Source organism: Ranitomeya variabilis, chromosome 1, assembly GCF_051348905.1.
Source record: "Ranitomeya variabilis isolate aRanVar5 chromosome 1, aRanVar5.hap1, whole genome shotgun sequence".
Classification (NCBI taxonomy): domain Eukaryota; kingdom Metazoa; phylum Chordata; class Amphibia; order Anura; family Dendrobatidae; genus Ranitomeya; species Ranitomeya variabilis.
Window position 1 is genome coordinate 38567486 of NC_135232.1, and position 14158 is coordinate 38581643.

At 46.5% G+C, this 14158-nt stretch overlaps 1 protein-coding gene across 1 annotated transcript in view; it reads left to right on the forward strand.

Annotated features, from left to right (window-relative positions):
• Window positions 1-13036, forward strand: part of STARD6 (StAR related lipid transfer domain containing 6) — a 41048-nt gene extending 28012 nt beyond the window's left edge. Inside the window, exon 8 of the mRNA XM_077282337.1 lies at window positions 12392-13036. Within this exon, the coding sequence (XP_077138452.1) occupies window positions 12392-12539 (148 nt within the window). The 3' untranslated portion in view covers window positions 12540-13036. The remainder of the gene's footprint in view (window positions 1-12391) is intronic.
• Window positions 13037-14158: the final 1122 nt, after the last annotated feature.

Below are 14158 nucleotides of genomic sequence, written 5' to 3' on the forward strand. Positions count from 1 at the left end.
GACACAAACTGGGATCCTCTGTCAGACACGATATTCTCAGGAATGCCATGCAAACGAACCACATTCTGAAAGAACAAAGGAACCAGATCGGAAGAGAAAGGCAACTTAGGCAAGGGCACCAAATGGACCATCTTGGAAAAACGATCACACACCACCCAGATGACAGACATTCCTTGAGACACCGGAAGATCTGAAATGAAATTCATGGAAATGTGTGTCCAAGGCCTCTTCGGGACGGGCAAGGGCAAAAGCAACCCGCTGGCACGAGAACAGCAAGGCTTAGCCCGAGCACAAATCCCACAGGACTGCACAAAAGAACGCACATCCCGCGACAAGGAAGGCCACCAAAAGGACCTAGCCACCAAATCTCTGGTACCAAAAATCCCAGGATGCCCTGCCAACACCGAGGAATGAACCTCGGAAATAACTCTGCTGGTCCATTTATCAGGAACAAACAGTCTATCAGGTGGGCAAGGATCAGGTCTACCAGCCTGAAATCTCTGCAACACACGTCGCAAATCAGGAGAAATGGCCGACAAGATTACTCCCTCTTCAAGAATACCAGCTGGCTCTGAGACTCCAGGAGAGTCAGGCACAAAGCTCCTAGAAAGAGCATCAGCCTTCACATTCTTCGAACCAGGCAGGTACGAGACCACAAAGTCAAAACGGGAGAAAAACAATGACCAACGAGCCTGTCTAGGATTCAGGCGCTTAGCAGACTCGAGATACATCAGATTTTTGTGATCAGTCAAGACCACCACACGATGCTTAGCTCCCTCGAGCCAATGACGCCACTCCTCAAATGCCCACTTCATAGCCAACAACTCCCGATTACCAACATCATAGTTCCGCTCAGCAGGCGAAAATTTCCTAGAAAAAAAAGCACATGGTCTCATCACAGAGCAACCAGAGCCTTTCTGCGTCAAAACAGCCCCTGCACCGATCTCAGAAGCATCCACTTCAACCTGAAAGGGAAGTGAGACATCAGGCTGGCACAAAACAGGCGCCGAAGTAAACCGGCGCTTCAGCTCCCGGAAAGCCTCCACGGCCGCAGGAGCCCAATTAGCAACATCAGAACCTTTCTTGGTCATATCCGTCAAAGGTTTAACAACGCTAGAAAAGTTAGCAATAAAACGACGGTAGAAATTAGCAAAACCCAAGAACTTCTGAAGACTCTTAACAGACGTGGGTTGAGTCCAATCATGAATAGCTCGGACCTTGACTGGGTCCATCTCCACAGTAGAAGGGGAGAAAATAAAACCCAAAAAGGAAACCTTCTGCACTCCAAAGAGACACTTTGAGCCCTTCACAAACAAAGCATTATCACGCAAAACCTGAAACACCATCCTGACCTGCTTTACATGAGAATCCCAATCATCAGAAAAAAACAGAATATCATCCAGATAAACAATCATAAATTTATCTAGATACTTCCGGAAGATGTCATGCATAAAGGACTGAAACACTGAAGGAGCATTAGAGAGCCCAAAAGGCATCACCAAGTACTCAAAATGACCTTCGGGCGTATTAAACGCAGTTTTCCATTCATCTCCCTGCTTAATGTGCACAAGGTTGTACGCACCACGAAGATCTATCTTGGTGAACCAACTGGCACCCTTAATCCGAGCAAACAAGTCCGACAATAGTGGCAAAGGATACTGAAATTTAACCGTGATTTTATTCAGAAGCCGATAGTCTATACAAGGTCTCAAAGACCCGTCTTTCTTGGCCACAAAAAAGAATCCCGCACCAAGAGGGGAAGAGGATGGACGAATATGTCCCTTCTCCAAAGACTCCTTTATATAAGAACGCATCGCGGCATGCTCAGGTACAGATAGATTAAATAATCGTCCCTTAGGAAATTTACTACCAGGAATCAAATCTATAGCACAATCACAGTCCCTATGAGGAGGAAGAGCACTGGATCTGGACTCACTGAACACATCCTGATAGTCAAGCAAATACTCAGGAACTTCTGAAGGAGTGGAGGAAGCAATAGACACCGACGGGGAATCGCAATGAATTCCCTGACAACCCCAACTTGACACAGACATAGCCTTCCAATCCAAAACTGGATTATGGGTCTGTAACCATGGCAGACCTAAAACGACCAAATCATGCATTTTATGCAGAACAAGAAAACGAATCACCTCCCGATGTTCAGGAGTCATGCACATGGTCACTTGTGTCCAATACTGCGGTTTATTCTCCGCCAATGGCGTAGCATCAATTCCTCTAAGAGGAATAGGATTTTCTAAAGGCTCCAGGACAAAACCACAGCGCTTGGCAAACGACAAGTCCATAAGACTCAGGGCAGCACCTGAATCCACAAATGCCATAACAGGGTAGGAAGACAATGAGCAAATTAAAGTCACAGACAAAATAAACTTAGGCTGCAAATTACCAATGGCGACAGGACTAACAACCTTTGTTAGGCGTTTAGAGCATGCTGAGATAACATGTGTAGAATCACCACAGTAAAAACACAACCCATTCTGACGTCTATGATTACGCCGTTCGGCTCTAGTCTGAATTCTATCACATTGCATTGAGTCAGGTGTCTGTTCAGACAACACCGCCAGAGGATTAGCGGATTTGCGCTCCCGCAAACGCCGATCAATCTGAATGGCCAGAGCCATAGAATCATTCAGACTAGTAGGAATGGGAAAACCCACCATCACATTCTTAATGGCTTCAGAAAGGCCATTTCTGAAATTTGCGGCCAGAGCACACTCATTCCATAGAGTAAGCACGGACCATTTCCGAAATTTTTGGCAATACACTTCAGCTTCATCCTGGCCCTGAGAGATAGCCAGCAACGCTTTTTCTGCCTGAATTTCAAGATTTGGCTCCTCATAAAGCAATCCGAGCGCCAGAAAAAACGCATCAATATTTGCCAATGCCGGATCTCCTGGCGCCAATGAGAAAGCCCAATCCTGAGGGTCGCCACGCAAGAAGGAGATAACAATTTTAACTTGCTGAGCTGAGTCTCCAGACGAACGAGGTCTCAAAGATAGAAACAATTTACAATTATTCCTAAAATTCCTAAATTTAAAATCGATCTCCAGAGAACAGCTCAGGAATAGGTATCTTAGGCTCTGACATAGGACTACTAGTAACAAAATCCTGAATGCCCTGCACTCGTGCAGCAAGCTGATCCACACTAGTAATCAGAGTCTGAACATTCATGTCTGCAGCAGAGCTTCAAGCCACTCAGAGAAAAAGGGGAAGAAGAAGAAAAAAAAAAAACTCAGAACTTCTTTTCTTTTAATCCCGCTTCTGCAATGCATTAAATATTCACCTTGGCCTGGAATACTGTTATGATCCTAGTGGTAGAGGATCTCAGGAGTTACAGCTAAGTCCGCAAACACAAAAACCAGCTCATAGGGAGGTGGTAACTTGGCTGACCGCATACCTGATCCTAGCACAACAACTAGAAGAAGCCAGGGAACGTACCTACGTTGATTCTAGACGTCTCGCACCAGCCGGAGAACTAACTAACCCTTTCAGAGAAAATAAGACCTTACTTGCCTCAAGAGAAAAGTACCCCAAAGTTATAATACAAGCCCCCAACAAATAATAACGGTGAGGTAAGAAGAAAAGACAAACGTAAGAATGAACTAGATTCAGCAAAGAGAGGCCCACTAATTAATAGCAGAAAATAGGAAGCGGACTTATGCGGTCAGCAAAAACCCTACAAAAATATCCACGCTGAATATCCAAGAACCCCCGCACCGACTAACGGTGTGGGGGGAGAATATCAGCCCCCTTGAGCTTCCAGCAAATTCAGGAATCACATTTTGAACAAGCTGGACAAAAAATGAGAGCAATGCAAATAAACAAAAATAAGAAAGCAGAACTTAGCTTATCTTGCAAAAATCAGGAGACCAGGAAACAGGAGAAAACAGACATAGACTGATTACATCGATTCCAGGCCCTAGACTGAGTTTCCAGGAAGTCTAAATAGGAACACCCAAGGCCTAACGAACCAGGTGAGTACCAACCTGGGGAAAGACAATCCAAGTGCCATACCGCTAGTGACCACAAGAGGGAGCCAAGAAGTATAGTTCACAACACCAGCCTATATTACTGGGAGAGACACACAGACCTCACATCCTGCCTATATTACTGGGAGAGACACACAGACCTCACATCCAGCCTATATTACTGGGAGAGTCACACAGACCTCACATCCAGCCTGTTATGATCCTAGTGGTAGAGGATCTCAGGAGTTACAGCTAAGTCCGCAAACACAAAAACAAGCTCATAGGGAGGTGGTAACTTGGCTGACCGCATACCTGATCCTAGCAGAACAACTAGAAGAAGCCGGGGAACGTACCTACGTTGATTCTAGACGTCTCGCACCAGCCGGAGAACTAACTAACCCTTTCAGAGAAAATAAGACCTCACTTGCCTCAAGAGAAAAGTACCCCAAAGTTATAATACAAGCCCCCAACAAATAATAACGGTGAGGTAAGAAGAAAAGACAAACGTAAGAATGAACTAGATTCAGCAAAGAGAGGCCCACTAATTAATAGCAGAAAATAGGAAGCGGACTTATGCGGTCAGCAAAAACCCTACAAAAATATCCACGCTGAATATCCAAGAACCCCCGCACCGACTAACGGTGTGGGGGGAGAATATCAGCCCCCTTGAGCTTCCAGCAAATTCAGGAATCACATTTTGAACAAGCTGGACAAAAAATGAGAGCAATGCAAATAAACAAAAATAAGAAAGCAGAACTTAGCTTATCTTGCAAAAATCAGGAGACCAGGAAACAGGAGAAAACAGACATAGACTGATTACATCGATTCCAGGCCCTAGACTGAGTTTCCAGGAAGTCTAAATAGGAACACCCAAGGCCTAACGAACCAGGTGAGTACCAACCTGGGGAAAGACAATCCAAGTGCCATACCGCTAGTGACCACAAGAGGGAGCCAAGAAGTATAGTTCACAACAGTACCTCCCCTTTAAGGAGGGGTCACCGAACCCTCACCAAGACCACCAGGGCGATCAGGATGAGCAGCGTGAAAGGCACGAACCAAATCGGCCGCATGAACATCAGAGGCGACCACCCAGGAATTATCCTCCTGACCATAGCCCTTCCATTTGACCAGATACTGAAGCCTCCATCTAGAGAGACGAGAATCCAAGATCTTCTCCACCACATACTCCAACTCGCCCTCAACCAACACCGGAGCAGGAGGCTCAACAGCAGGAACCACAGGCACAACGTACCGCCGTAACAAAGACCTATGGAACACATTGTGAATGGCAAACGACACCGGAAGATCCAAACGAAAAGACACCGGGTTAAGGACTTCCAAAATTTTATAAGGACCAATAAAGAGAGGCTTAAACTTAGGAGAGGAAACCTTCAGAGGGACATACCGAGAAGACAACCAAACCAAATCCCCAACACGAAGTCGGGGACCCACACCGCGGCGGCGGTTGGCAAAACGCTGAGCCTTCTCCTGTGACAACTTTAAGTTGTCCACCACATGATTCCAAATCCGCTGCAACCTATCCACCACGCAATCCACCCCAGGACAGTCAGAAGGCTCAACATGACCCGAGGAAAAACGAGGATGAAAACTAGAGTTGCAGAAAAATGGCGAAACCAAAGTAGCGGAACTAGCCCGATTATTGAGGGCAAACTCAGCCAATGGCAAGAAGGTCACCCAATCATCCTGATCCGCAGAAACAAAACATCTCAAATAAGCCTCCAGCCTCTGATTAGTTCGCTCCGTTTGGCCATTAGTCTGAGGATGAAAGGCAGATGAAAACGACAAATCAATGCCCATCTTAGCACAAAAAGATCGCCAGAATCTGGACACAAACTGGGATCCTCTGTCAGACACGATATTCTCAGGAATGCCATGCAAACGAACCACATTCTGAAAGAACAAAGGAACCAGATCGGAAGAGAAAGGCAACTTAGGCAAGGGCACTAAATGGACCATCTTGGAAAAACGATCACACACCACCCAGATGACAGACATTCCTTGAGACACCGGAAGATCTGAAATGAAATTCATGGAAATGTGTGTCCAAGGCCTCTTCGGGACGGGCAAGGGCAAAAGCAACCCGCTGGCACGAGAACAGCAAGGCTTAGCCCGAGCACAAATCCCACAGGACTGCACAAAAGAACGCACATCCCGCGACAAGGAAGGCCACCAAAAGGACCTAGCCACCAAATCTCTGGTACCAAAAATCCCAGGATGCCCTGCCAACACCGAGGAATGAACCTCGGAAATAACTCTGCTGGTCCATTTATCAGGAACAAACAGTCTATCAGGTGGGCAAGGATCAGGTCTACCAGCCTGAAATCTCTGCAACACACGTCGCAAATCAGGAGAAATGGCCGACAAGATTACTCCCTCTTCAAGAATACCAGCTGGCTCTGAGACTCCAGGAGAGTCAGGCACAAAGCTCCTAGAAAGAGCATCAGCCTTCACATTCTTCGAACCAGGCAGGTACGAGACCACAAAGTCAAAACGGGAGAAAAACAATGACCAACGAGCCTGTCTAGGATTCAGGCGCTTAGCAGACTCGAGATACATCAGATTTTTGTGATCAGTCAAGACCACCACACGATGCTTAGCTCCCTCGAGCCAATGACGCCACTCCTCAAATGCCCACTTCATAGCCAACAACTCCCAATTACCAACATCATAGTTCCGCTCAGCAGGCGAAAATTTCCTAGAAAAAAAAGCACATGGTCTCATCACAGAGCAACCAGAGCCTTTCTGCGTCAAAACAGCCCCTGCACCGATCTCAGAAGCATCCACTTCAACCTGAAAGGGAAGTGAGACATCAGGCTGGCACAAAACAGGCGCCGAAGTAAACCGGCGCTTCAGCTCCCGGAAAGCCTCCACGGCCGCAGGAGCCCAATTAGCAACATCAGAACCTTTCTTGGTCATATCCGTCAAAGGTTTAACAACGCTAGAAAAGTTAGCAATAAAACGACGGTAGAAATTAGCAAAACCCAAGAACTTCTGAAGACTCTTAACAGACGTGGGTGGAGTCCAATCATGAATAGCTCGGACCTTGACTGGGTCCATCTCCACAGTAGAAGGGGAGAAAATAAAACCCAAAAAGGAAACCTTCTGCACTCCAAAGAGACACTTTGAGCCCTTCACAAACAAAGCATTATCACGCAAAACCTGAAACACCATCCTGACCTGCTTTACATGAGAATCCCAATCATCAGAAAAAAACAGAATATCATCCAGATAAACAATCATAAATTTATCTAGATACTTCCGGAAGATGTCATGCATAAAGGACTGAAACACTGAAGGAGCATTAGAGAGCCCAAAAGGCATCACCAAGTACTCAAAATGACCTTCGGGCGTATTAAACGCAGTTTTCCATTCATCTCCCTGCTTAATGTGCACAAGGTTGTACGCACCACGAAGATCTATCTTGGTGAACCAACTGGCACCCTTAATCCGAGCAAACAAGTCCGACAATAGTGGCAAAGGATACTGAAATTTAACCGTGATTTTATTCAGAAGCCGATAGTCTATACAAGGTCTCAAAGACCCGTCTTTCTTGGCCACAAAAAAGAATCCCGCACCAAGAGGGGAAGAGGATGGACGAATATGTCCCTTCTCCAAAGACTCCTTTATATAAGAACGCATCGCGGCATGCTCAGGTACAGATAGATTAAATAATCGTCCCTTAGGAAATTTACTACCAGGAATCAAATCTATAGCACAATCACAGTCCCTATGAGGAGGAAGAGCACTGGATCTGGACTCACTGAACACATCCTGATAGTCAAGCAAATACTCAGGAACTTCTGAAGGAGTGGAGGAAGCAATAGACACCGACGGGGAATCGCAATGAATTCCCTGACAACCCCAACTTGACACAGACATAGCCTTCCAATCCAAAACTGGATTATGGGTCTGTAACCATGGCAGACCTAAAACGACCAAATCATGCATTTTATGCAGAACAAGAAAACGAATCACCTCCCGATGTTCAGGAGTCATGCACATGGTCACTTGTGTCCAATACTGCGGTTTATTCTCCGCCAATGGCGTAGCATCAATTCCTCTAAGAGGAATAGGATTTTCTAAAGGCTCCAGGACAAAACCACAGCGCTTGGCAAACGACAAGTCCATAAGACTCAGGGCAGCACCTGAATCCACAAATGCCATAACAGGGTAGGAAGACAATGAGCAAATTAAAGTCACAGACAAAATAAACTTAGGCTGCAAATTACCAATGGCGACAGGACTAACAACCTTTGTTAGGCGTTTAGAGCATGCTGAGATAACATGTGTAGAATCACCACAGTAAAAACACAACCCATTCTGACGTCTATGATTACGCCGTTCGGCTCTAGTCTGAATTCTATCACATTGCATTGAGTCAGGTGTCTGTTCAGACAACACCGCCAGAGGATTAGCGGATTTGCGCTCCCGCAAACGCCGATCAATCTGAATGGCCAGAGCCATAGAATCATTCAGACTAGTAGGAATGGGAAAACCCACCATCACATTCTTAATGGCTTCAGAAAGGCCATTTCTGAAATTTGCGGCCAGAGCACACTCATTCCATAGAGTAAGCACGGACCATTTCCGAAATTTTTGGCAATACACTTCAGCTTCATCCTGGCCCTGAGAGATAGCCAGCAACGCTTTTTCTGCCTGAATTTCAAGATTTGGCTCCTCATAAAGCAATCCGAGCGCCAGAAAAAACGCATCAATATTTGCCAATGCCGGATCTCCTGGCGCCAATGAGAAAGCCCAATCCTGAGGGTCGCCACGCAAGAAGGAGATAACAATTTTAACTTGCTGAGCTGAGTCTCCAGACGAACGAGGTCTCAAAGATAGAAACAATTTACAATTATTCCTAAAATTCCTAAATTTAAAATCGATCTCCAGAGAACAGCTCAGGAATAGGTATCTTAGGCTCTGACATAGGACTACTAGTAACAAAATCCTGAATGCCCTGCACTCGTGCAGCAAGCTGATCCACACTAGTAATCAGAGTCTGAACATTCATGTCTGCAGCAGAGCTTCAAGCCACTCAGAGAAAAAGGGGAAGAAGAAGAAAAAAAAAAAACTCAGAACTTCTTTTCTTTTAATCCCGCTTCTGCAATGCATTAAATATTCACCTTGGCCTGGAATACTGTTATGATCCTAGTGGTAGAGGATCTCAGGAGTTACAGCTAAGTCCGCAAACACAAAAACCAGCTCATAGGGAGGTGGTAACTTGGCTGACCGCATACCTGATCCTAGCACAACAACTAGAAGAAGCCAGGGAACGTACCTACGTTGATTCTAGACGTCTCGCACCAGCCGGAGAACTAACTAACCCTTTCAGAGAAAATAAGACCTTACTTGCCTCAAGAGAAAAGTACCCCAAAGTTATAATACAAGCCCCCAACAAATAATAACGGTGAGGTAAGAAGAAAAGACAAACGTAAGAATGAACTAGATTCAGCAAAGAGAGGCCCACTAATTAATAGCAGAAAATAGGAAGCGGACTTATGCGGTCAGCAAAAACCCTACAAAAATATCCACGCTGAATATCCAAGAACCCCCGCACCGACTAACGGTGTGGGGGGAGAATATCAGCCCCCTTGAGCTTCCAGCAAATTCAGGAATCACATTTTGAACAAGCTGGACAAAAAATGAGAGCAATGCAAATAAACAAAAATAAGAAAGCAGAACTTAGCTTATCTTGCAAAAATCAGGAGACCAGGAAACAGGAGAAAACAGACATAGACTGATTACATCGATTCCAGGCCCTAGACTGAGTTTCCAGGAAGTCTAAATAGGAACACCCAAGGCCTAACGAACCAGGTGAGTACCAACCTGGGGAAAGACAATCCAAGTGCCATACCGCTAGTGACCACAAGAGGGAGCCAAGAAGTATAGTTCACAACACCAGCCTATATTACTGGGAGAGACACACAGACCTCACATCCTGCCTATATTACTGGGAGAGACACACAGACCTCACATCCAGCCTATATTACTGGGAGAGACACACAGACCTCACATCCAGCCTATATTACTGGGAGAGACACCCAGAGCTCACATCCAGCCTATATTACTGGGAGAGACACAGAGCTCACATCCAGCCTATATTACTGGGAGACACACACAGAGCTCACATCCAGCCTATATTACTGGGAGAGACACACAGACCTCACATCCAGCCTATATTACTGGGAGAGACACACAGACCTCACATCCAGCCTATATTACTGGGAGAGAAACACAGAGCTCACATCCAGCCTATATTACTGGGAGAGACACACAGACATCACATCCAGCCTCTATTACTGGGAGAGACACACAGACATCACATCCAGCCTCTATTACTGGGAGAGACACACAGACCTCACATCCAGCCTCTATTACTGGGAGAGACACACAGAGCTCACATCCAGCCTATATTACTGGGAGACACACTCAGAGCTCACATCCAGCCTCTTTTACTGGGAGAGACACACAGAGCTCACATCCAGCCTATATTACTGGGAGAGACACTCAGAGCTCACATCCAGCCTCTTTTACTGGGAGAGACACACAGAGCTCACATCCAGCCTATATTACTGGGAGAGACACCCAGAGCTCACATCCAGCCTCTATTACTGGGAGAGACACACAGACCTCAGATCCAGCCTCTATTACTGGGAGAGACACAGACCTCACATCCAGCCTATATTACTAGGAGAGACACACAGACCTCACATCCAGCCTATATTACTGGGAGAGACACAGACCTCACATCCAGCCTATATTACTGGGAGAGACACACAGAGCTCACATCCAGCCTCTATTACTGGGAGAGACACCCAGACCTCACATCCAGCCTATATTACTGGGAGAGACACACATACATCACATCCAGCCTCTATTACTGGGAGAGACACACAGACCTCACATCCAGCCTCTATTACTGGGAGAGACACAGAGAGCTCACATCCAGCCTATATTACTGGGAGAGACACCCAGAGCTCACATCCAGCCTCTATTACTGGGAGAGACACACAGACCTCACATCCAGCCTCTTTTACTGGGAGAGACACACAGAGCTCACATCCAGCCTATATTACTGGGAGAGACACCCAGAGCTCACATCCAGCCTCTATTACTGGGAGAGACACACAGACCTCACATCCAGCCTATATTACTGGGAGAGACACACGGTCCTCACATCCAGCCTATATTACTGGGAGAGACACACAGACCTCACATCCAGCCTATATTACTGGGAGAGACACACAGTCCTCACATCCAGCCTATATTACTAGGAGAGACACACGGACCTCACATCCAGCCTGTATTACTAGGAGAGACACACAGAGCTCACCTCCAGCCTATATTACTGGGAGAGACACACAGGCCTCACATCCAGCCTATATTACTGGGAGGAACACACAGGGCTCACATCCAATCTATATTACTGGGAGACAAACAGACCTCACATCCAGCCTATATTACTTGGAGAGACACACAGACCTCACATCCAGCCTATATTACTGGGAGAGACACACAGAGCTCACATCCAGCCTATATTACTGGGAGAGACACACAGACCTCACATCCAGCCTGTTGTATTACTACACATACAGTATGTGAAAAGCAATTTTCCATATCAACGGTGTCCACAGCCTTTAAGTTAAGCTCTTCCTTAAAGGGAACCTGTCACATGAATTTGGCGGGACCAGTTTTGGGTTATATGGGCAATCTTGCCTTGCGCAGGCATGTACTACGGAGGACAGAGAATGAACTTCAATCCAATATTGCGGCCAGCATGCAGCCAGCGGGTAAGGAAAGGGTGAATCAAACACCCGAAAACCCCGCCCATATGACCCAAAACTGGTCCCGCCAAATTCAGGTGACAGGTTCCCTTTAAGGTCAATTCAGAAGGGTAACTTGAAACTCCTTTGCTATACCTGTAGCATACATTCAGGGTTAGGGCAGACTGAATGAAGGAAATCCTTGTAGTCTCATCTTCCTTTTAACACCACTAGTGAACAATCTGTTGGCAATTACTATTTAGGACCATAGGGGGGTGGCTCGTTTATCAGGAAGTCTCTAAATACCCCGAAACCCCTATTTAGGTCACTCATGTGAAAGCTGGATAAACTTCTTTCTGCTGCCACTAGGGGGAGCTCACTGCACATGGTTGATTATAAAGTTCTATGAGGGCTGAATGCGCTCCTGTGCAGTGAGCTCCCCCTAGTGGTGGCTGTGCACAGAATACTTTCATGTATCAGTGTAACTGGATTACGGGAGCAGGAGATTTGGAGCTTTGTGTCAGAACAGCTTTATAATCCCTATAAAGAATGTTATAACTCTTTAACATTTCTTTCTCTAATGTTTAAGGAGTTTTATGACTCATTTCTCTCCTTTAGGAACCCTGCACATTGCACGCTGGGGGTGTACATTCAGCCGGAGTTGGGTGGTCTACTGCCGCGATCTTTGGTGGAGTCGGCCATACCCAACAATGTTGTCAGCCTCATCACCGATGTTCGGGAAGGCCTGAAGACCCTTTTACAATAACGTCAGTGTTATTATAGGATGGAAAATACCCAGTAATTTGGCTTATGCAACTCGCCTCATCAAACCTAACCCTGAACCTACAAATATTTTGTAATTAAAGACAACTTTCCAATAAAAAGCCCCTTTCCTGTGCATTAATGATGTGAAATTGGTTTCTTAATATCTTATTCCCAGCTTGAGATATGACGACTTGAAGTTACAGGCCCAAGGCCTGAGGCTGCACCACTGAGACGCTCTGACACTACGTCTTCTTTCAGGAGCTGTTGTCAGGGAGACTTAGCGTCATCCAGTCCCAGATACACTTGTGTCATTGCTTCACGTAGCAGTTATCAAACATGGAGGCAATATGGATATCAGAACTGGAAGACATTGCCTCTCAGTAGTGCAGCCTCAGGCTCCGGGCCTGTGACTTCAACCCATTAGATCTCAGCGTAGGAAGAAGATATTAAGAAGAGGTTTTCACATTTCTATTCTACAAGAAGGGGATCTTTTTGCTATACATTTTGTTTTCTTACATTCACAATCAAAACCTGATCGTTGGTTACTCGTCCGGAATGGAGGGCATTGGTCAGCGTTGTTTATATAGATGGTGGTCCTTCTGAGATCACAGCAGCTGAGGCCGGCACAGCAGGACAGGAAAGGGCAAACTGGTAATGAGCTGCAGAGGCAGGAGCTTCCCACTCTTCCTTTCTGACCCCAGTGCTGTCTGTACATAGCACAGTCTGCCATCTGCCGGTGAAAGGGCAGTACTTCCCCTGTAATGACCACCTTTCACCAGCAGATGGCAGACTGTGCAATGTGCAACAACCAAAAGGAGCAGAACTACAGGGAGGTGACAGAGGGCGCAACAGACTGTCACACAGGAGAAGCTTAGATACAGCAACTCAGCAGATGGTATCACATGAAAGGCCTCAGTATCACATCTGATGGATTAAATACACGGCATCACACACACAATTGGGTTAGGGTACTGTCACACAGTGGCACTTTGATCGCTACGACGGTACGATCTGTGACGTTCCAGCGATATCCATACGATATCGCAGTGTCTGACACGCAGCAGCGATCAGGGACCCTGCTGAGAATCGTACGTCGTAGCAGATCGTTTGGAACTTTCTTTCGTCCCTGGATCCCCCGCTGACATCGCTGGATCGTTGTGTGTGACAGCGATCCAGCGATGCGTTCGCTTGTAACCAGGGTAAACATCGGGTTACTAAGCGCACGGCCGCGCTTAGTAACCCGATGTTTACCGTGGTTACCAGCGTAAAAGTAAAAAAAAAAAACCGTACATACTCACCTTTCGGTGTCCGTCAGGTCCCTTGCCGTCTGCTTCCTGCTCTGTCTGCCGGACGGAAAGTAAGAGCAGAGCACAGCGGTGACGTCACTGCTGTGCTGTGCTCTCACTGTACGGCTGCACTCAGTCAGAGCGGGAAGCAGACGGCAAGGGACCTGAAGGACATCAGATGGTGAGTATGTACGTTTTTGGTTTTTTTTACTTTTACGCTGGTAACCACGGTAAACATCGGGTTACTAAGTGCGGCCCTGCGCTTAGTAACCCGATGTTTACCCTGGTTACCAGCGAACCTCGGCATCGTTGGTCGCTGGAGAGCTGTCTGTGT